General features: G+C 41.6%; 1 protein-coding gene across 2 annotated transcripts in view; it reads right to left on the bottom strand.

The window, feature by feature from the left end:
* RNASET2 (ribonuclease T2) overlaps positions 1-25,299 on the bottom strand; it is a 108,532-nt gene that overhangs the window by 16,185 nt on the left and 67,048 nt on the right. For both annotated transcript variants that reach the window (XM_077486628.1, XM_077486626.1), the window contains 4 exons: positions 17,094-17,158; positions 14,692-14,805; positions 11,031-11,073; positions 7,076-7,150 (listed from right to left, as the gene is read on the bottom strand). In XM_077486628.1, coding sequence (XP_077342754.1) covers positions 7,076-7,150; positions 11,031-11,073; positions 14,692-14,805; positions 17,094-17,158 — 297 coding nt within the window. The remainder of the gene's footprint in view (positions 1-7,075; positions 7,151-11,030; positions 11,074-14,691; positions 14,806-17,093; positions 17,159-25,299) is intronic.

Here is a 25,299-nt window from a genome sequence, read left to right as displayed (position 1 = left end):
TGGGCGAAGGGTACTGCCCCAAAGGAGGCTACCTCGAGTCCCAATACTCGCATGCAAAACTGGAGCGACGACCACTTGCGGTTCATCAGCAGTTTCACCGCGGAACTGAGAGTCTGCAATTTGTCTGAAGGGAGAAAAACTCTCGCTTCCCTGGAGTCCAACGTAAACCTAGGTACTCCAGACGCTGGGTCGGCACAATCACAGACTTCTGTGATCACAGGTTCAACAGCCACCCAAATTCTTGCAGGGTCTGCATGGTGATCGCCATATCCTCCTCTAATTCTGAGGCAGAAGATGCTCTCAGGAGGAGATCATCCAGGTAGCCCACAATCGCGATCCCACGTTGTCTCAGCAACGCCAATACTGGAGCCAGTATCTTGGTAAAGACTCTGGAGGCTGATGCCAGACCAAAAGGAAGAGCCACAAATACCAATTGCGTATTCCCCGACTGCAAAACGCTGAAACTTTTGATGCTGAAGGCATATGTTCAGGTACGCATCTTGGATGTCTAAGGACGCCAGGGTGTCCCCTTGATGGAGTGCAGCGACTACTGAGCGAACTGATTCCATCCTGAACTTCTGCACTTTTACAAAGTGATTGAGGGCTTTCAAGTCCAAGAGCAGATTTAGCCCTTCCTTCTTGGGAACCACAGATTTGAGAAGAATCCCTGGAAGCCTTCTGATTCCGGAACTGGTACAATCACCCCTCGATTCAGCAAGTCCCTTACCGCCCCCAACAGGTTCTCCCGGTGAACCGGGGATACTGGTATGCTGGAGGGGAAGAATCTATTCGGTGGCCAAGAGAGAAACTATCTTGTTGCCTGTGGAAATCAGATCGCAGACCCATTGGTCGGATAACCGGGAGGACCACCGGGCTGCAAACTCCCAAAGGCGACCCCCCACCCCAGAAATGGGTGGGGGCAAACCTTCATGCGGTAGCACTTTTGTTCGCAGGCTTGTTAGGCTTGCGGTTCCAGGGACGCTTTTGACCGTCCGTGGGCATCCTGACGGGCTGGGGACATTTTGTCGAAGCACCGGGCAGACGAAAAAGCCGCATGTGAGCGGAAAAAGAGGGCCCTTGCCTGCGGCGTGGCTCCTTAGCCTTCCTGGCCTGTGGGAGTAGAGTACTCTTACCACCGTATCCAGGGCCGCGTCACAGACGTACTTAAGGCCTTGCACTCGTTGGTCTGCTAGTTCCACGCAGACAGGGGAGGCCTGTTGCTCTCCCAATTTGCCGTGCAAAACTTTTGCCCACTCTGTGACACCAGTGCGGATGCCAGTACAGGTCGCAAGGCTGACCCCACAACCGTAAACAAGGAACGAGCCACCGCCTCGGCCTTCCTATCCGTGGAATCCTTGAATGCAGGAGTCCCCTCAACCAGGATCTTGGTTACTTTGTTTAACCTGGATACTGGGGGGTCCACAACCGGAGGAGCCAACCACTTCTTTAGAAGGCTTTCCTCAAAGGGGTAACACACCACCATGTATTTGGGGACCGCAAAGGTTCGTTGCGGGCGACCCCATTCCTTGTAAATTAACTTATCAAAATAAGTCCAATACGGGAACACCTTAGGTGAACTTGCTGGCTTGCGAGACCCAAAAGGGACCGGTACATCAGCAGAGGGATCCGCTGGCTCCTGAATCTTCAGGGTATCACGCACAGCTGTGATAAGTGCCCCAACTAGTGCTTTGTCGCACACGGACCAGGACAGGGACTCATCCTCACTGTCCAAACGGTCCTGGTCAGTGTCATCTGACAAGACAGAACAGGGGTCACCGGCCTCAGCAGGACCCGAGTCTGCATCAGAGCTCTCCCCAGAGGAGGGGGGGCAGGGGCCGCTTTTTAGCACCTTTCTTCCCACGTACCGCCTCTATCTTGGCAACAAACAAATTGAGGACCACCGTGCAGTCCGTCGGTGACCCGGTTGCAATTCCCTGGATTTCGGAGGTAGAAGCACCAGTTTCTGAAGCCATGCTGACCCTACCCTGTCTGCCACCCGAAGGGGACTTAGGACAGTGACAGTCCCAATCTCCTGCTGCCGCTGGCTGAGGGACTCTAACCCGCTGGACTCACCACCCTGTGCCGTTCCGCCCTGTATTACCGCAGTGCCCGATGATCCCCAGCACTCCCAGATGCAGAGATAGCAAAACTGTGTCGGTGGCTGGCCAGTTGCATGATCGGTGAACGATCGGTGGGAGATCAAACACACGTGTTCAGAACACAAAAACTTCCCAGCGCCCTGTGATGACCAAACAGGAAGCAGAGGGCACAGGGGCAGCTGCTAGAGAAAAAAAACACGGTCCGGCTACAAGAAAATGGCCGCTGGTGTTCTCAATAGGAAATCACCAGGAAAATGGCTGCCTGAAGCCAGAAGCCAGTCTGACCCTTGCCCATACTTAAAATGGCTGCCGACCAGCGCTATGAGGGACTAGAGAGAACATGTGGCAGACGCTGCACCAACACAGGGGCAGACCACACAGGCATCCAGCAAGATTAAGCTGCAGGACCCAGGCACCCAGCTCAGCTAAACCCCCAGGTGAGAGCCCAGGCACACACACACCGCTCAGCACATGTACAGCCCCCCCCATGAGGGGGGAAAGGAGGGGAGTTAGGGACAGGGGAGAGAAGAGAGAGGGTGAGGGGGGCCCCCGAATCGACCTCCCAGGGAATGCCCAGCTGCTCCACCCTACCAAGACAGGGAGAGCTGTACTTACCAGTCCTGAAGCTGGGAGACATTCCACGGTAGTCCACCGGACTGGTGCGACTACAAGGATAAGTGAACCAGCCTGTCACCCAGCTGGCTGTTGATAGAAGATCACAGGATCATTCATCTTGCGCAAAAAGCCAAGCTTCTGCACCAAAAAAACATGGACCTATGGACCCGCAGGGTTCCTAGGTCTTATCTCCTTACTAGGCAAGAAAAAACTGAGTCTGCTAGAGCAGGCTGTGGGGTTGTAGCCTAGGGACTGCCCCCCTGAGCGGAACTAAAAATTCTGAAGTGATGTATCACAACTTGCCTAGTAATCTCCAGTGATAGGGCTGACAACCTATTTTGTTAGAGAGAGGAGCTGTGTCGGTCGGTGAATATAAGAGAAACAAAGATTAGGGCCGAAACAACTAATCAATTAACCGACAACTAATCGATTATGAAAATAGTTGTCAACTATTTTCATAATCAATTAATCGGCCAGCCAATTAAATTAGATGGCCTGCATACAGAATACATAATTTTTTTTTACATATCAGGAAATACAGTGCAGCCCACATACAGCTCAGTACACTGTCGATACATGCCAGTAAGTGCCTGAGAACTTGTGAATGTGAGAGGAGCAATACCTCATGGGACATGTAGTCCTGGGCAATATATTATTATTTTCACTGTTTCACGGTCTGATGATATTTACCAGATTCAACCTCTAATAGTATATACAGTATATCTCTTCTGTCTATTATTCCCAGAGTAGATTAGAGATTTTGCTCTCTAACCATAGAATTGTTTATTTAGATTTACCACTGCATAGAGATATTTAAGACTAAATTGCCTTTTTTTAAACTTTACATATTAACTAAATTGTACACCACACTTTAAAAAAAAAATCATCCGATTAATTGAAACAATAATCAGTCAACTAATCAATTATGCAAATAATCGTTAGTTACAGCCCTAGAGCCATTGTCTGTCCTCCTGTCCGCCTGCTCTTCATGTCTCCAAGATGAGGCGCACAATGACTAAAGATCATACAACACAAAATGAACATGTGACCTAAGACTGCTTGAACAGGATTATACATATACATATTACAATAGCATATTTAGCTGTTTTGGTACATGTTACACCTTAAAAACAAAGACAAATATTTATGTTTAAAAACAACTAAAATGACCCAGCTCCACAAAGCAGATATCTCCAGGTCACAAGGCAGGAAGCTGGTGGACAGCGCACCAGAATGTTTGAGATCATAGCCACTCTGAAGGTAAAGCAAGCCAGTGTTCAGACACTTAAAACACACCTGTTTAACCGCTTCAAGCACTGTCCTCACTGGATGTATATCCTGTCAGAATGTGTGGTGGCAGTGTTGCGATCCCGTGATGGTTATGCCCATTGGAGGGGGATGGCTATGCCCATTGCAGCCCATCAATAATCTCTGTGCAGCTGATGATTTTACTGTTCAGCTACACACAGAATGCAGGCATCAGTCAACAGTGCACCAAGCACCATCTATCCCTGTCTACAGTGCACAAAAACATCTGTCACAGTGTACCAAATAATTTTTTTAAAGAAAGTGTAAAAATAAAAAAAAATTTGAAAGGGACCCTGCTCCCCTCACATTCAAAGGTGATCGCATGCTTTGGACAGGTACGCATACCTAAACGGCGAAACTAATTTTATTTAAATTCTTTAATTTCCAAATAATTGTGGGAAAAATGTACAACTTTAAATAACTCACCATGCCCCTCACAAAATACCTTGGGCTGTCTACTTTCCAAAAAGGGGTAATTTGTAGGATATTTGTACTGTCCTGGCATGTTCGTGTCTCAAGAAATGAGACCATCATCAGGACTTATCAATTTTCAAATATGCACCATAGGTTTGTAGACACTCTTTCACCCAGACTGAATAATATACACCGATTTGGGTTAATTTTAACAAAGATATGTAGCAGTATAAATTTTGGTCAGAATTTATGAAGAAAAATTACTTATTTGCAAAATTTTATAATGGAAACTATGTTTTTTTCTTTGTAGCGCAAAAAATGAAAAACCCAGCGGTGATTAAATACCATCAAAAGAAAGCTCTATTTGTGTGAAAAAAACTATAAAAATGTCATAAAAGGTACAATATGCTAAATGACTAAGTAATTCTCATTTAACTGCTTGCTGACCATCCGCTGCAGATATACTGCGGCAGAATTGCTCGGCTGCGCAAATCGCCATACCGGTATGGCGGTCCTTTTAAAGACTATAGCAGGTGCCCGCGGCTCATGGCCAGAGCCGATGCGTGTGCCCGCCGGTCACCCCCGATCGCACCACAGAGAGCCCGGACGGGGATCTGTCAATGTAAACAAACAGATCCCAGTTCTGAGAGGGCAGTAAAGAGAGATCTGCTTTTCCTAGTAATCAGTAACAGCGATCTCTCTCTACTCCCAGTCAGTACACTCCCCCCCACAGTTAGAAACACCTCCCTAGGGAACACTTAACCCCTTGATCAAGCCCTAGTGTTAACCCCCTCCCTGCCAGTGTCATTTATACAGTAATCAGTGGCTATTTAGTAGCACTGATCACTGTATAAATGTCACTGGTCCGCAAAAAAAGTGCCAAAAGTGTCCAATCTGTCTGCTGCAATCTCACTAAAAATTGCTGATCACCGCCATTACTAGTAAAAAAATAAAAAAATTAACCCCTTCAGTCCAGAAGGGAGAACCGCTTCCTGACTTGGCCCTTTTTTTGCGATACGGCACTGCGTCGCTTTAACTGACAATTGTGCGGTCGTGCGACGCTTTACCCAAACAAAAGTGATGTCCTTTTTCCCCACAAATAGAGCTTTGTTTTGATGGTATTTGATCACCTCTGCGGTTTTTATTTTTTGCGCTATAAACAAAAAAAAAGACAGACAATTTTGAAAAAAAAAAAAAAAAAAGCAATATTTTTTACATTTTTTTCTATAATAAATATCCCCAAAAAATATATAAAAAAACTAATTTCTTCCTCAACTTAGACCAGTATTCTCCAACATACAAAGAATAAATAAAAAATTGCAATTAGCGTATATTAATTGGTTTGCGCAAAAGTTATAGTGTCTACAAAATAGGGGATTTATGGCATTTTTATAATTTTTTTTTACTAGAAATGGTGGCTATCTGCGATTTTTATTGCGACTCCGACATTGTGGCAGACAGATTGGACACTTTTCACACTATTTTAGGTCCATTGACATTTATACAGCGATCAGAGCTATAAATAGCAATTGATTACTGTGCAAATGTCACTGGCAGGGAAGGGGTTAACACTAGGGGGCGATCAAGGGATTAACTGTGTGTCCTAGAGAGTAATTCTAACTGTGGGAGGATGGGACTGCCTGGGGGAGGAGACCGATTGTTGTTCCAAGTAGTAGGAACAGCAGATCGCTCTCCTCATCCCTGACAGAACAGAGATCTGTCTGTTTACATTGACAGATCTCCCTTCTCTCCTTCTCAGGAGCAATCGCGGCCGCCGGCCACACGCACGGGCTTTAGCGTAAACCAATCAATATACACTTATTGCAAAAAAATTTTAACAAAAATATGTAGAAGAATACATATTGGCCTAAGCTGATGAAGACTTTTTTTTTTTTGGATATTATAGCAAAAAATTAGTTTTTTTTCCAAAATTGTCTGTCTTTGTTTATAACGCAATAAATAAAAACCGCAGAGGTGATTAAATACCATAAAAAGAAAGCGCTATTTGTGGGGGAAAAAAGGACATCAATTTTGTTTGGGTACAACGTTGCACGACAGCGCAATTGTCAGTTAAAGGCAGTGCCGTATTGCAAAAAAATGGCCTGGTCATTAAGGGGGTAAAACCTTTTGGAGCTGAAGTTTTAAATTGTGAAAGCACTGAAAGCTGAAAATTGGACAGGTAGGAAGGGGGTAAAAAAGTGTCCAGTATTGAGGTGGTTGAAGGATTTGGGAACACTTTACTAGACAAGATGAGCCTAGAGGCATGCTCTAAACAGGATTCAAAAGCTTTCTGCTTTACGTTTAAGTGTTAATCTTGTTAAAAAATAAAAAGTAAATTAAGAAACAAAAATAGTCCACAATTCATAAATAATATACTATATTGCTGGTGCTACTTTTAAATGAACTGACCTAATGCATTTAAAGGAAGTGCTATCAACTGATGGAGCAGCACACCTACAGATGGTTATGATAAATATACAGAATATACACTTCAAGTTCTTTTGTTATTTATTATAGATTATTAGCAATCATAAAAAAAGTTAACAATTTCTTAAAGGCAACTGCAACTTACACATTGTAACAGATCTTATTACATGCTTTTTTTCTCAAAAAAAGGCATTGGTAAAGTTTGATATTACCTGCTGTGGTGGAATACACTGAATTTTTGGTATCACTCCATATACATTCAAAATCACATTTTCAATCTCTTCTACCTGAACAGAAATACATTAATGAAATTGATTAGCATTAGCTTTGTTCAAATGAAGTTCAGGCATATATCAGTGCTGGTTGTGCACACAATTATACCCTTTATTCTGACAATCAGAATTCACATTAGAACAAACCCTGTTATAGTGAAATGCTGCAATGTCAGAAAACATTTGATAATTCTTTCACATAATGTACAATTCTATAATGAATATATATATATATATATATATATATATATATATATATATATATATATAATATGTGTTAAGAAACACTCGGATTGAGCTGAATTGTTGGTTTAGATTATTTTCAATAGTCTAAAAGGAAGCTCAAGTAAAAAGTCGAAGGCGTTACTGCACTTTACAGCCACATTAGGGAAATTGGCACTACTTCCTGTTCCAGAAACAAGGTAGTTATTTGGACAGGAAGTGGGGGAAGACCCCTAAAATAAAAGAGCTATAAAAAGGATACAATATATGCGGAACCTAGCCTTCTCCCCACTCCACAAAAAAAAAATATATATTTTTACTGCGGTTGTGTCCTATTGCTGGCTTAATTAAAAGTTGCTGATTTTAATTATAACTATAACATACATATTTATTCTTTCACAACCATAGCCTTCTACACATGGCTCCCGATTAGCTGATTGACCAGCTGACAACAATGTAAATATGGCCGAAACCAAATACACATCCTACATACAGGCATCACAATAAAGAGCCCAGTACACATTCCTAACAATCACCAACCTAAGTACTCTATGGCTGTATGCCATACCTATAGCACTGCTATAAGATTTGTCATATGTTGTATATTAAAATTAGTAGTACTTTATCACTTTCAAAATCCATAGTGACATTCAAGAATATGTGCTTTCATGTATAGAAGGAGACATTTTCTCTATCCATACTTTTTAAACTGTTCTCAACAATGTTTTATTAGATTCACACTTTGATTTGCCACCATTTTGTGAACTGGGTAAAATAATCTTTCCAGCCTTGCTTATACTAACCTTCCCATCTCCCAATTATTATTAATTATTATTTACAGGATCATGGATTCTTCTACCAAAACCCCTCCCCATCTATTTCTTAATTATTTTAGCTTTCATTCTGTCTCTAGGTTCCCGCTTCTGCCAATTCTTGCAGTTGTTTCTTTTAACTCATATTTTCTTCAAGCTCTTCATCTTTCTTCTCTATTCTGTGTAATACCTACCTTCAGCGGTTCATTGTTACCACACACAAAACACAAGAATATAATATGCTCAGATGAACGTCACCATCTTATTCTCTTTTCAGAAGTTTGTTCTTTCCCCAACCACAACCTTTCTACTCAGCATATTTAATGTGCTCTTCTTACTTCCTTAAATTCATTTATTGTTGACCTAGTTGTTTTCAAAACCATCCTCATCCACATTATGTTACTTTCTTCTAAAGCTTTATTATATTCCATATCCTACTAATACTTTTTTGTCTCTCTCTCGCTCAATATTTTCTGTGTCTTTAAACACAGCTCTCTGCTGAACTCTGATTAATTTGTACTCTTTCATGGTTTCTCTAATTCATACTTTTACTGAGTTTCCACAATGCTTTTCTTTAGTTATTGCAGAACATAAAATATCCCCTTTTTGCCATAATAAAGCTTAGTTCTCTTTGTATGTCTAAATACTGCTACTTTTGGTCTGCCCTTGAGTCACATAGTATGGTGATCTGTGCCGCAATCTGGTTCACTACAGTCATGTACATCCAGGAGTTTTGATTTAGATCAGCTATCATCAAGCGATCAATAAATTTGGTCTCCCCAAACATATCCTTGTCAAGCAATCTTTCTTGTCGGATTACTTCTAAGGATTTTTACCTCTTTTTTACCTCTTACCTATCACCGGCTTTCTGGCATACATGGCCTCTGTGACTGAGCAAGGCCCTGTCACTGTGAAAATGGAGGAGAATATGACACAGGATTTGCATTGAAGGCTGGTTCACACAACAAAAAACACACTCCAGATCCAATCCAGGTGTGTTTCTGCCTGTGCATTTTGAACGCATTTCCGGATGCATTCCAGTTTTTTTTTAGTCTTTTTCACTGTGTGAGTCCGGTGCATTTTTGATATGTTTTGATGCGTTCCAATGCATTTTTGTTGCCAGTACAGTTAGTTACAGCTATAGTGCTGGAAAAATGCAGCATGTTCTACTTTTTTCTGTAACTGGAATGCCCTGGAACTGATGGCACCGGTGTGAACTATACCATTGGAAACCAAACATACCATAACGACCATGACACTTTCCATGCATCCTGTTTGAATACACATGAGTGCAGGGTCATTATATACTCAAGTCTGAGGATAGCTCAGGGCTCCCAGTTTGGGAGATGGAAGGTTTTATCCAGGGGTCAGAGGAGCCCCAGCCAGGAGCCAAGAGACAGCAGACAGGAGACCTCAACCCAGAGGTTAGAGGTGCCCCAGCCAGAAGTCAAGAGACAGGAGGTCTCACACAGGGTTCAGAGGTGTCCAAGCCAGCAGCCAAGAGGTCTCATTCCTGGAGTCAGTTCAGCACCTATTGGGGTGTCAGTAGAACCCCTATCTAGAAGTCAGGACTGGGCTATGCAGCAGGGCACTGCAACTAAAGGGAACCAGTAGAGCTGGACAACACTACCAGAGGGACTGGTAAGAAGAGCAGCGGTGCTGCTAACAAGGGAGCTAAGTGGCTCAGTATTTTCGGATGACTGTTCATGTTGATATGGAAGAATACCTGTGTGGACAACTGATGTCTAGATGAACATTCCATTTTTTTTTTTTTTTTTATAAAAGTGGGCTACCATGCTCTTAAATGCAGTTTTGACAGGCACAACTCAAGGGAAAAGCACCTACCACACTGGTATAATCTCCATCCTTCATTTCCTCTGACATGATGTTCCTCGATAAGCACTTGAATTGTAATAGTAATTTTTCTTATTTGTCCATTTAAATGCAGTATGGATATACTTTAATCTACTGGCACAAAACAGAGGGTGTTTCTATGCAACATGCATCGTAAAGTCAGTTCCACTTGAAAATGGTCCTTTCCTTTCTCACCTCCTTTTTTTTAAAGATTTCAACTATATTCCCTTATTTATTTTTTTATGTATAGCTTTACTTCTGCAAGGCTTCCAATAATATTATCAGAACTAAATTTACCATTTTTGACATCTCTTCTTGTTTCTATACAAATCCAAAACGTATATAGAGGAGATAGCTCAAAACAGAGACTTTCATTGTCAAAATTTTGATGAAGCACAATCCATCTTTCCCGTTTCTATATAGTTAATACTTTGCAGCCTTAGTACATTTTTCTTTAGCTCTAGGCCAGCCTCCGATCCTGGAGGACCAATGATTTTCTGTTAGCATTTTCTTTATTAAAGGGAAGTGGCTTTAAAGAGGAACTGCTGTCTGCTCACATAATTTGTAATAAAAACATCTTTGCCATTCTGAAGCTTCCCTCCAACAACTTTGCATCATTTTATACATACTGCGATTCTGTACTTGCCAAATATGCTGCAGAAATCTCCCTCCACTGAGTCTGGCTGCAGCCATTTTTAACTGTGGGCAGCTGAGGCTGCTGCCTGTTCAATTCCTGGATTTACACAGGCACATAGTGTTTTACTATCCAAAGTTAAACCAACAAGGGCAGAAGATTTAATAGCTGGAAAGATGAAAAATGACTGAAGGTTTTCTTTAAGAGCAATCCCTATCCTGGGGGGGGGTTAGGTGTCAAGCACATGGATAAACCGAAACAAAAAAAAAATTCAGCAGTTTTAGGTGTGCAGCAAAAGCAAAACAATTTTTGGAAACTATAATTTACGAGGTTAGATAGACAAACTAAAATAACTGCGCACAGTGTTTTTCACCTTGTATGTGTTTGCGGGTTTAATGCCGGACTTCTCGAGAGCACTGGAAAATAAAACATGTAAATAATTTTCAAACTGTTCAAACTCTACAATATAGTTTATACGCTCAATATCGGAAACACACAAACAAATTCATGCAATGCAAATATATTCTGAAATGATTAATATATTTTAAAGTCAAGCAATAGGCAACAGCTTAAAAAGAAAGCAGATAAGTAAGAAAATTGGAATATGAGCTGATATCTACTACTGGTCTGTCGAAGAAGCCATCTCATTGTCACACAACAGGACCCCAATTAAAATTTCTTATAAATTATGGAACCTACTTGGGTTCAGTTAACAGGCTGTTTGCCGAAATGCTATTAAGTTCTGCCTGTTAATCCAAACCGCTTTGAAGTCAATATGGGCCGAATCTTTAAAATCTATTTTGGCCATTTTTAAAGCCAACAGGAAAAGGATCAAATAAAAAGGCGTGGGGGGAACTAGGCACTGCCCTGGCATGTAAAAATGAAAACAAATATTCTTAAAATTCTGTTTAGTGGGGGACAGCTCTTTTAATAATGCATAAAGAGCCCCATTAATAATGCACAATTATTTTAACTAACATGCTTGGGGATGCCTTAAACCTGCCTGCAAAGTGGTACATTTGTAGGATGTAGAACAGCAAAATTGACATTCACGAAGAAAAAAAAAACATTTGTTGCTAAATTACATTTACTATTGGAATGCTTATTGTTGTAAAAAACACTACAAGAAACCCCCTAAATCAAACAAAGAGCATTAGTGAGTTGGGCAATACCATGAGGGATATGAACCAATTCAAACTTTTTTCAGTTCTTTTAATATGATTTAAAGATCAACATAAGTGGTGTAGTGGGTAGAACTCTTGCCTAGCAGTAAAAAGGGTCGCTGGTTTGAGTCCCAACCACGACACTACCTGCCTGGAGTTTGCATGTTCTCCCTGGGCCTGCGTGGGTTTCCTCTGGGTACTCTGGTTTCCTCCCACACTCCAAAGACATACAGATAGGTTAATTGTCTTCTGTCCAAAATTGGCCCTAGTATATGAATGGGGATCTTGGATTGTGGGCTTCTTGAGGGTAGGGACCGATGTGAGTGTACAGGGATGGGGATGATTGTAGACACTCACTCAGGTTGAACTGGATGGACTGGTGTCTTTATTCAACCTTACTAACTATGTAACTATTAAAAATGCAAAATTACTTTAAAAAGCATGCTTGGGGGTTACCCTAAACTTGCCTGTAAAAATGGCACATTTATAAAATACCATTTAAATTGTCAGAAAATGTAATCTCATGGTGCCTTTGTTCTGTCTGTAAACAATGTGGCTGGGGATTCCTTTAACCCTCCCGGCGGTAATCCCGCGTGTGGCCCGCGGGTTAAATTTCAGTCGATTAGTCGTAACCCGGAGCCACAGGCGGGATTGCATTGCAGAATCCTGGTACAGGTTACTTACCCCTGTCCCCAGGATCCTCTGATGTTCCCCGCTGAATTATCCGCCCAATGTTCTCTGTTCCAGGCTCCGTTCCCTGCAAGCGTTGGAACGCATGGGGGTGGAGCCCGGAGTCAAATTCAAAAAGTACAAAATACATAACATACATTACTGTATCAAATCATTTCACATCACATCCCTTTTGTCCAGTGCCCTGCATGCACTTTTATATTATATACTGTTCTTTCTGCCTGAAAACTTGAGATTATCCATGGCAACCAAAAAGTGTCCCTCAAGTCAAAAGTGTACGTCAAAAGTGGTTTAAGACCAGCTAGAAAACAGCGATAGTAAATTAGAATTCCAGAATTGACCGATAATGAATCGTGGGGAAATTCATTTTATTATTATTATTTTTTATAATGGTTTATAGTTATTATATTATAATTTTGTGTTTCAAACTTTATCATACCCGGGATGTCTACTAGACTCTGGTTTGGACAGATTTACGTGTGTTATTACTAAGAATTACAGGCCTACAATATAAAACACCAAATTCTATGCAAAACAACGTACCGCTTTGAGATTCAAAATTTTAACATAATCATACTGCCAGGGAGGCAAATCTACACCAGACCATTATATTAAATGATAACCTGGTACAGATGTTAATGTGGATTCCACAAAAAAAACAAAACAAAAAAAAAACACACACAACATACAGGGAGGGTATCTTGCTTTGACCACAATTTGATGAGGACAATGGCCTCCTTCACACATACCTCACCTGTTAAAGGAGGACTTACCAAAATCATGGAAGGTCCCTTAAAATTAAGGGGTACCCCAGATACCAATCCCTGCTATGTGAATGAATAAGGAGTACACTGTATCCTTGGTTACTCATTAAGAACAAAAAAAAATGTAAGTAAAACACACTGACACATTAGTTTATAATTAAAAATGAAAAACAATGTAGATCCATTGTCATTCATGATAAACAACACTCGCTGACGTGTCAAAACAAAAATGAATGACAATCTGCCGAGATAATCCACTAATCCACTCAAAAATAGAGAGAATCCCCAGCTAGCAGCAGGATTGTAAACAAAGGTTCGGGGATGTTGGTTGATGTCATTGCCCATATATGTCTATGGCCATATTTGGGCAATGTCAGCAAGTATTCTCCCTGCTTTGTTTACATTTAGCTGCTGGCCAGGAGATAAATGGGGGGCGCTGGCTTCCTAGCAACCGGGAGCCCTGGGCAGGAAGCTGTCACATTTAGCAGCAATATTAATGTACCTCATTTAGTTAATCCAGTGGCACAACAGGGTTTGAACTGAACCTTACACTGGTCTAAACACGAAGCTCATTCCTACAAATAATGCAACAATAAAAAAACAAATCTTCCTCTGCTGCAGAGCAAGGCCACTTTCAAAGAATCTTCACATTCAACACTACCTGGTGTGACAGATTTTAACATGTTCCTCTGCATGGTTTCTCCTGCCAGCTACTATGTCACTACAGGACAAAGGCCACCAGTTCAGCAGGAACCTGCCAAGATACAAACCATGTATGGGTAGGCTAAATGTACCAAGTTGATTGATCACTGGTATAGGGATTCCCCTGTCAACACGGTCTGTGTTGATGGGGGAATCAAGCAAATTTCTTAGGAAAGAAATCTGCTCCGTGTATAGCCTGCTCAAGTGAAACATACACTCCAGGCATATATCTGTTAGATTATTTTGTCTATGTAAAGCTGCTGCGGAGGGGTTTGTTACACTGTGCCAGTATAACCAATGGGTCCAGCATTTCTCTGTAGCATATGAAAGTCCATGTTAAAGAAATCTGCTGTAAAGCAATTTGATAGAAGATGCTGTAGTAACGTGTAAGGTGCTTATCTGGAGTACAGATAGTCAGAAAAGGGCAGATTCCAGTTGTGGTTGCTCGAACAGGCACTGGGTGAGTGACTTCAAAAGTAGGAAGCTAGTTTAGCATGACACCAGTCAGCTAGTAGAAGGGGAAGCCAGCACATGGTAAATGCCATACTTCCTCTGAAGAGGTTTGCTACAATAGGTTTTCCGATTACTGTCTGAACATTTGTGGCTCACGTCCATCTGTTGCAACCGCCCTCCCCCTTTCCTCCTCAGAAAGCCAAAGTGCAAATGAAGTAAAGAAAAAGAGCATAATACCTTTAAGAATAATGAGTTACAGTACCTGCTAAGACTGATACGTGTATACAGTTCCAGACCTTTGCTAAAGTACTTGTGCTGAGTGTTCATACATGGTAAGGATGCTGCACAGGTTCCATGCTTTTGCCATTCATGCTTCCTAAACAGGAAAAAAAAAGAATAATGATAGTAACCATCCCAGCTTCCCGAAGCTCTGTACAGAAAAAGACAAAACAGGTTTCCATAAAATATAACAGGGTTTTTATATTACACAATATTTCAACTAAGCTACCTGTGCATAACAGTAAGGACACTTCTCTCCCATAACTCTTGTGAATTAACTTTTATTGATGTTCTTACAAATTTCTGCTGGGAAAAACGTGGCATTTTAAAAAGTTTGTTCAAAATGCAATTGATTTTCGATTAACTTGTTCCAGTAATAAGCCAGAATAACTAGCATAATAGAAACCAGTGCAAAGAGAAACCTGGATGCTGCCATTGCTGACCTCCTTATAAAAATATGAATTGCTGGTCTGTAATGCTGCTCTGACCTCAACACAATTTGAGCCACCTGGAACAAGCATGCAACAAATAAAAGTCAAATAGGAGTCAGAACTCTTAAGCTGTATACACACACTATACAATTTTCTTTAGATTTTTTCCTTTAGATTTACCAAAACCATATAATCAGGTCAAACCTAAACACTTTCAATTTGTATGCAATCAGGCTAGCCCTTGCACTTCATAGTTGAAGTTAAATCTAAAAGAAATCAAACAACAAAAGTTGTATAATGTATATCCAGCGTTAATTAGCATGGTAGTTCTAGATCAGTAACTCAGAAAGATGTTAGATCAGCAAGACAGTCAGGAAAATAGCATTTTCAGAAGACAGCAATGGCTACACTCCATGATGTTGTTACAGCAGGATCCTTTAAATTACATATTTTTTTTACAGAAAAACTATTGTTAATTTACTTATTATTATGATCACTTTAAGCTTTTATTGTATAAATCTGGAGAAAGTGAAAACACTGAAATGAACAAGTATAAAAATAGTATGTCACTGCTGCATATCAAAAATATTGATGCATGAACGAAGAAGCTACCTGAATTTCCAAAAATGGTTGTCTAGAGTGCACTCACGCTGGGCATGGTAAAATGAACCGTGCCAGAGTTTGACTTTCCCTCCCCACTCCCCTGTCACAATGGGGTTGATTTACTAAAACTGTACACTGCAAATCTGGTGCAGCTGTGCATGGTAGCCAATCAGCTTCTAACTTCAGCTTGTTCAATTAAGCTTTGACAGCTGCAACATATTTTGCTCTCTCCAGTTTTAGTAACTCAACCCTACTATGCTTCAAAATAAGTGTTTCCGGGCATACTTACGCCATCCAGACCAGAATGATCCCTGCTTCTGTGCTCAGTGATTTATGGAGTGTTTTGTGCTCAGCAACGGATCTATTCTGGACCACCTCTTCCAAGTGGTCCGTGAAACAGCAGTTCGGAGCACTCACACTAACGGGATCAAGGTGATGAGCCATGCCTGAGCACAGTTAAAAGCTCCAGTTGTCAGTGCACCCTTAGTGTAGATTTATACCGGCCATACACGGTTCGAATTTCAAAAGAATTTTCTTTCGAAAATCACATCTAAGAATTTTCGTAAGAATTTCGCACCATTAGTGGGCTGTAGCAACAGCCGATTTTCGTGTGGAAATCAAATTTGAGAAATCGGACATGTTGGAAATTTTTAGAAAAACAAACAATTTTCTAATCAATGATGGGAGAATTGTGCGAGAAATGTAATAAGATAAGAAAATTTACAGAGAGAAAAGAAGATTCCCGGCCACAAAAATTCTTTTCTGTAGCAACATGAGGTGAAATTGAAGGCTTGGTCGGCCGAATTTAGAAAATCAATGGTGGCACCATCGGATCACAAAAATAAACAAATTTTCTGATTTCGAAAAGAGAATTAGTTCGAAATTCGACCATGTATGGCCTGCATTAGACATGCAGCTAAATATTCCTTTCCTCTGAAGCACATTCCGCGTTTAGATTGGGCTCCAGAGGATACCGAGAGGCGGTGAAAAAACAATGCAACACCTTCTCACTGCCTGTTTTAAGCACATTTTTGAAGACAAATGAGTCATAACCCTGTGTATTGTACTTGGTTTCAGGGCGTTTGTGGCGCTTCCCCATTTATTCGAATGTGTAGCTACATGTCGGGTTAAACAGCTGCGGGTGTGAAGCCGTGGCACGTAAACACCCTCTCCACTGTTTATTGTAACTTAAGGTAGCACGGTTGAAGGGCATGAAAAAACGTGGCTCTACTGCGCATTTTTGATGCCCCCAACCACATGTCTAAATGAGGTGTTAGTCACCCCACAACAAAAATAGTAATAAAACATATACATCTTCATTCATTCCTTAATTACAGAAATAATTGTTTACCAGAGCTGAGTACAGTTTGGATGGAGGACATCAGGCCACCACTTGTTCATATCTGCCAAAATGTCCTGCAAAAAAAACAAAACGTAATTTACTGATATAAAATGACTTTCTAACACAAATGTACACATAACACATGTAACTGGTATGCAACTAATCCGGTTAAACAGTGTGAAGAGTATGTATAACGTGCAGTACACCTTTAGAACTAGACTTCAGTGAATTATGACTTTTGTCTTGGTGCATTTTGCATTTTGTCATACTAAATAAGGCAGAATAAGTAGCAGACAGGGGATTGGGTTTTGTAAATGACATTTAAGGTCTAAAAAGTGTTTCAGTTATGTTTTAGTCATAAATCGTCAGCCATAAGCTAGCTTTTTAATGTGGTAAGTTCAGAGGTCTAGGAATTAAAATAGATATGCAAAATCTCACCTTTGTGGATGGAGTTAGGAATTTGGTAAAAACCATCTATTTTTTGTGCTCATTCTCTTAGTATTGCTATTACTAAATGTCTGACCACAGAATGGATGACATTTGCATACTTAAGCAGCGCAGACAGGGTGGGGGATTTTACCAAACTGGAGCAGACAGAATCCGAGGCAGCTGTGCATAGTAAATACTGGTGGTGAAATATTCCATTCCTATGTAAAAAATCTAGTGAACATAATAATGAAATCTTATGCGATTAAAATTGCGATCATAAACAATTAAAAATCCTATGCGATACTCACAATGTCAACCTGTGTAGCATACACACTTCTATATACACATGTTGCATTCATATGCAGCAGAGAAATATGCAACCTTGTGAGATAATTGTGATACATGCAATAATTGCAGTGACAAATTGTAATTTACATAAATCTATATAAAAGTCCATCAATATACAATAATCAATATAGAAATAAAGTAACCTGTGTTTAAAGTGCTCTAGTGCCAAACTAATTCATGCCTTAATCTGTGTTCACAGAATCGCAACAAAGTCCATTCATAACTACTCCATTCTTCTGATACTCTTTGCAGCTGATAAAACCGTAAAGTGCTCGAGTCCACTCTTGTGCTCCCCCTTTGGTATAGGCGCTCACCTTAGAGCTTGTGACCTTTCACCTAAGCTTGGTCAAACTACGCTTTTAAACCACCTCTGGGTTTATGGTCGGCATTCAGATCCCTGGAAGGTTGCTTGCAACAATATTCATATGGAAAACAGAGGAACTTGGATAGTATATTACCGTTTTAAAAGTTTTATTTAAAATGACAATATTCCTTATATTAGGGTACTCACATTTAATAGGCAAACATCTGACTTACAAACAACTATTTACAAACGGAGAGAGACAACAGTAAGTGAGATCAAATCTATCCCTAGGAAAGGAAATTCATTTTTGTAAGCCGTTTTATGGGAAAAAGATGTCTCCACTGAAGGTTTATAACCAATCCTTGTTTCCACAACAACCCTAAATGTTCAAAATCCAATTGTCATTGGGACAGAAAATTAGGTGAAAACTTCTGATCAGGGGCACAGACAGCAAAACAAACGTTACAGGGGTGTTAAAGCGGTTCTCCACCCTAAAGGGGAAGTTCCGCTAATCTGATTTCCCCCCCCCCTTCCGGTGCCACAATCGGCACCTTTCAGGGGGGTGCGGTTACCTGGATAATCCAGGTATCTGCACCCACTTCCGGGACAGACCGTTGCAGACCCCCGCAGATGCCCTGCCCCCCCCCCCCGTTGTGTTCTGGGAAACACACAGTTCCCAGGACACAGCGGGGACCAGAAGATACGCGCAGCGCGACTCGCGCATGCGCAGTAGGGAACGGGGCAGTGAAGCCGCAACGCTTCATTGCCGATTCCCTGACAGAGGATGGCGGCGGGGGCAGCAGAGAGACGAGCGATCGCTCGTAATCTGCCGCCGACGTCGCTGGACCCTGGGACAGGTAAGTGTCAATTTATTAAAAGTCAGCAGCTGCAATATTAGTAGCTGCTGGCTTTTAATATTTTTTTTTTTTTTTTTAGGTGCAGAACCGCTTTAATCCTTCCTTATTGCTATCCAAAAAGCTTAAAAATATTTTTTTTTGGATGGAGTTACACTTAAAAAAAAATGTACCTGTTCCGACTTACAAACAGATTCAACTTAAGAACAAATCTACAGACCATATCTTGTTTGTAACCCTGGGACCCCCTGTACTCTAATACAGTTTCCTCTGTTTTTCATATGAATATCGTATTATAATTCTCTTTTGTAAACACTTTTATTGCTGTCACAAGCAATTTAAACATCCCTTGTGACAGCAATAGACATATCACAGGTACTCTTTATGGAGGGAATTGGGTCCTTTAAAACCCCCGATCCCTCCTCTGCACTTTAAAACGGCATGCCCCCCCCAGTCCATTACCAGGCCCTTTGGGTCTGGTATGAATAGTAAGGGGAACCCTGAACCAAAAATTGCGTGAGGGTCCCTCCAAAATCCATACCAGGCCCTTCATGTCTTACGTAGGGGTCCCCCCCAAAATCCATACCAGACTAGACCCTTACTTGAGCATGCAACCTTGCAGGTCGCAGGAAAAGAGCATCCCCCCCCGAACTGCACCAGGCCACATGCCCTTAGCATGGGGAGTAGCCCCCCAAAGCACCTTGTCTCCATGTTGATGAGGACAAGGGCCCTTTCCCCACAACCCTTGCCCGGTGGTTGTGGGGGTATGTGGGGGGGGGGGGGGGGTGTCGGAATCTGGAAGCCCCCTTTAACAAGGGGACCCCCAGATCCCTCCCCTCCATGTGAACTGGTAACGAGAAATGTCAAAAATAGTAAAAAAGACAGGAGAAACTTTGAGACAAGTCCTTTATTAACCACTTAAGGACCAGGCCTCTTTTCCAGACTCGGTGTTTACATGTTTAAAACAGTTTTTTTTGCTAGAAAATTACTTAGAACTCCCAAACATTATATATTGTTTTTTTCTAACACCCTAGTGAATAAAATGGCGGTCATTGCAATACTTTTTTCACACCGTATTTGCGCAGCGATCTTACAAGCACACTTTTTTTGAAAAAAAAAAAAAACACTATTTTGAATAAAAAAAAAAAATTAAACAACAGTAAAATTAGCCCAATTTTTTTTTATATTGTGAAAGATAATGCTACGCCGAGTAAATTGATACCCATGTCATGCTTCAAAATTGCGCCCGCTCGTGGAATGGCGTCAAACTTTTACCCTCAAAAATCTCCATAAGCGACATTTAAAAAAATTCTACCAATAAATGAGGGCTCTACTACTGCCAGGATTATATGGGATACTCTTAAGGCCTTTCTAAGGGGATTAATAATACAGCAGGTTGCAAAGGTCAAAAGGAACTCCAGGGAATGGGAGGATAAGGCTGGGAAGGAAGTTATAGAATTTGAAAAACAATATGTAGAAGATCCAATTCCAGAGAAACAAGATAAGTGGCTGAAAAGGCAACAAAAGTATAAAAACATTGTTACTAAGAAAGCTGAAAATAAATGGATTTTCCAGAGCCAATCTGCTTTCGCTGAGGGTGAAGGTGCATGCTCTCCCGGCTGGTGAAGACAAATAACACTCCTTCAGTGATTGCAGCAATTAGGACTCCTGAGAGGATGATTACCTCTTGGGCCCCAGAAATTCTGGATGCTTTTACACAGTACTATACAAAAGTTATATAAAGCCAGAGCAGGAGAAAGGATGAGAGAGATGGATCTTTTCTTTGAAGGAATCAATGCACCTGCTTTCTCTGAACAGGAAAAAAGCGAATTAGATTCCCCTATAACCCTGGAGGAACTAAATTCTGCTGTTGCCAGGATGGCAAATCAGAAGTCCCCCTGGTCCTGATGGTCTACCCACTGAAATCTATAGGCGATAAAGTGAGGTAATGCTGCCGGAAATGCTTAAGATGTTAGAAGAAGTGGCTGCAGGGGGGAAGTTGCCTACCTCAATGTCAGAGGCTACAATTATAGTCCTGCCAAAAAAGCGGAAAGATTCCACTACAGACCTCTTCCTACAGACCGATATCATTAATATGCACAGAGGCTAAAATACTGGCAGGAGTATTGGAGGATAGATTGAACAAGTATATACAAAATATTATACACCCGGATCAATCAGAGTTCATCCCTAACAGAGCTACCAGCATTAATATAAAGGCGAGTATATCTTAACCTCCAGACCCTGACGCAAGGTGGGGGAAGGCGAGCTGTGGTCACCTTGGATGCTGCTAAGGCATTCGACAACCAAGGGGGAATAGAGGGATTTAAAAGAGTCAGGTGAGGAAAAGATCGCACTTTATGCGGACGACATTTTGTTATTTCTAGGAGATATGGATTTGTCTCTTGCCACAGCTATGAGTATTGTAGAAGATTTCGGAAAATTCTCATGCTTATCAATTAATTGGGAGAAATCTGCCTTGATGCCGGTTGACACAATACAGACCATACCACCTTTGGCGGGGCAATTAAGGGTGGTGGACAGGGTAAAATATTTGGGGATATGGCTAACAAAGGACCCCGACCAATATATAGAGGATAATCTCGCCCCATTGGTGTTTAGGGTTAGACGCAAGTGCGATATCTGGAGCCGTCGCCCCCTGTCATCCGCTGGTAGAATTAACTTGATTAAGATGATCTGGATGCTGTAATAGCTGTACCAGTTACACAATTCCCTGGTCTGGATTACAATGGACTAGTTTAAGAAAATTGAAACCTTGTTCAGGGAATTGATCTGGAAGAAGGGACAGGCACGAATAGGCTTACAGATATTGCAGCTACCTATAAAAGAAGGGGGAGTGGCGGTTCCACACCCACGCAGCTATTTTTTGGCTGAACAGTTGCAACATCTGAGGGGACGTAGTATTGCAGAGGACAGGAATGCAAATATATGATTGATGCTGCAAGGAGCCTTGCACAGTGATTTGGGAGAGACTTTGGAGGCATACTCCTTTTCTCCTGGACTTCTTACATTAAAAATGATGGTTAAGGTATGGCAGGCAGCTAAAACAATCATGGGGTATCGGGGGATATCTGAAGATGCCCCTATCTGGGATAATAAATTTCTCCCAGAGTTGATCCCCGTGGGTAAGATAAAAGAATGGGAGGTTTGCGTCATCAGAAAACTCGCTCAACTGTATAAGGGGGAGTACACTCAAATCATTTGCTGAGCTGAGAGTGGAGTACGGTGTCCCAAACCACTAATTTTATCGGTATCTTAAAATCAGACAGGCCCTGAGCGCTCAATTTACAACACAAATAGAATGGTGTAGAACCCCCCTCAAATAGTTAAAGGTTTGATATCCAAGATATATGAACAAATAAGTGGGAAAATTGTTAACAGTGAAAGACTGGCTAAAAATAAAAACAGATGGGAGGTAGATCTGGGAGTAAAAATTACTGAAGAACAATCGAAAAGGATAATGGAAATGAGTTCCTAAGTGTTAGTATCACCCTCACAAAAAATGTCACATTTATTTATGATACATAGGGCTTATTACACCCCAAAAAAACTTTCGGTATGGATATAGAGCTGATGATAAATGCCCAAGATGCCACGGAATAGGGGATTTGGTCCATATGATGTGGAGGTGTCCATAACTATTTAGGTATTGGAATGATATACTGAAGGAAATGAATAGTACCTTTGGGACCAAGCTGGAGATGGACACCACATTATGTCTGCTGGGTAAAATAGAAGATAATAGTATATCTAAAAATATCAAGACCGCTGTAATAAAAGGCTTAGTTCAAGCACTAAAATTAATTGCTAAAAATTGGCAATCTGTAAAGCCCCCCACAATGGAGGAATGGGGGAGGGTGATGGATGCTAATGTATGAAGGGAAAAAAAAATTGATTTTTTAAACAGCCTACCTGTAAAATCCTTTTCTTTGATGTACATCAGGCGACAGTGCCATAGTAATAACTATGTGGGTTATATTGGACCATCAGGTGCTGGACACTGGCACGCCCCTTAAGGCGTGAACTTCCCCCATGTAACCCCTCCCATTACTGGGAGTCCTCAGTTTTGTAGTCAAGCAATCAGTGTATAAGAAGAAGGGAGGGACCTCTGTGTCCCCTCATGTACAGCAAAGAAAAGGATTTTACAGGTAAGCTGTTTAAAAAAATCCTATTTTCTTTTCTTACATCAGGGGACACAGCGCCATAGTAATAATTATGTGGGATATCCCATAGCAATGGCAACTGGGGGGGGGGGGGGGGGGGGAGAGAATCAAGGAAACAGGAGGCCAGAGGACTCATACTGCAGCCTGCAGTATATGCTGTGTCCAAAGGCAATATCCTCGTGACCTTTAATATCGATTTGAAAAAAACAAAAATTGGATAAACGTCTGAACCAAAGACCAATGTTGCGGTCTTACAGATCTGAGCCATAGAGGCCGGATGATGCACCACCCAAGAGGCACTAATCGCCCTGGATGAGTGTGCTCTTAATATGAGAAGGAAGAATTTTCTTCTTTAAGCTGAAGCTTGATCAATCACTTGACAACCCCATCTGGAAAATAGTGGATCTCGACTCTGCCGGTCCATATCTTGGACCCTCTGGCAGTACAAACAAAACCTGTGTTTTGCGAACCTGAGCGGTTGCCCTTAAATAGATTCTGATTGCTATTACTACATCAAGAGACTGTAGTGCTTTCTCTTCCCCATATTCAGGCTTCTGGGGAGAAAGAAGGAAGAATAATATCTTGGTTTAAATGAAAACCTGTTACCACTTTTGGTAAGAGTCCAAAAAGAGGACATCAAATCACCTCGTCCCTATACATGATGAAATATGGCTCTTACAAGAAAGAGCAGTTAGTTCCAAAATTCTTCTAGCAGAAGAAATGGCAAGCAAAAGATTATCTTTCTTGTCAAAGAACCAAGAGAATTTCTCGTAAGGTTCAAACGGCTGATTTAACAAAGCCAACAAGACCAATCTTAAATCCTAAGGATTTAGAGGTGCCTTGATAAGGGGAATAAACCGTGTTACCCCCTGAATAAGCTATGCACCAAGAGTGGGAAGCAAGAGGCTGTAGGAAAAGACATAGACATCGGCCTGGATCTGGCTCCTGATAAAAGTCAAGGCCAGCTTCATTTCAGATCCCATATGCAGGAATCCTGCCTATTGACATACCTCCTGGGGTGCAAACCCCTGGATCCATACCAAGAAACCTACGCCTTCCAGATTCTATAGTAAGTGATTCTGGAAGCCGCTTCCTGGCATTAGTCAAAGTAGACACTACTGAACAAGATCACCCACAATCTCTTATAGAGTGGGATTCAACAGTCAAGCCTGTTAAACTCCTTGTCCGTAAAGTAGGATGAAATACCAGACCCTGTGCAAGAAGGTCTGGCTATAATGGCAGAGTCTAAGGACTTCAACTGCCCTCCTTATGATCTCGATAAATTCAGATCTTCTGGGACTCGCTGGGGCCACCAGAATCACCTCCTTCTGTTCCTGATTAATCTTGCTGAGAAGGCGTGGACGTAGCAGAACTGGAGGAACTGCATAGATCAGTGAGAACTGATCCCCTGGGAAGACTAATGTGTCTGTTCCACCTGCTAGCAGACCCCCTGTTTGACATAAAGTTGTCGACCTTACTAATGAATGTGGACATGAATAGGTCCATGTCCAGTGTACCCCATCTGACATACTGGTAGGAAGATGTCGGGGTGAAGAGATCATTCTCCCGGAAATAATTGTTGGCGTCTCAAGTAGTATGCCTGACATATTAAAATTGCCGATAGGCAGGGAGTGTTGTGTTCTGCCAAAGCTAGAACAATATCCACCCCCTTTTTTTTAAAATGTATTTATTTTTTGATGTAGGCCACCACTGTGGCTCTGTCAGACTGAATCCTGTCAGGACAGTCCTGTCCTGACAAGACCGCCACGATTATATGGCCAGATGTACTGGCTGAAACTTCCAACAAAGTTGATAAGCAAGGTCCTCTAACCTGGACAATCTCCCCTGGACAGAATCTTCTTCCAGGGCTGCTCCTCAGCCTAGAAGGCTGGCATCTGTTGTAAACACCTTGCAGGATAAAGATTTTCCCTCCTGCTGGACAACAACCACCAATTTAGGCTCTGACCTATGTCGGGAGCCAAGCGTATTGGAAACAAACCAGGCCTGAATCCTCTTTATTCTGGACCAACAGGATGGTGTCTTGAAGCAGTCTTTGAATAAAACTGCGTGTAAGGGATGGCCTTGAAGGAGTCCAC

Source organism: Lithobates pipiens, unplaced genomic scaffold, assembly GCF_037356315.1.
Source record: "Lithobates pipiens isolate NorthernLeopardFrog02 unplaced genomic scaffold, aLitPip1_a1.2 Scaffold_18, whole genome shotgun sequence".
Taxonomy (NCBI): domain Eukaryota; kingdom Metazoa; phylum Chordata; class Amphibia; order Anura; family Ranidae; genus Lithobates; species Lithobates pipiens.
The sequence above is the reverse complement of the archived record's forward strand: the minus strand, read 5'-3'. Positions and strand labels throughout refer to the sequence as shown.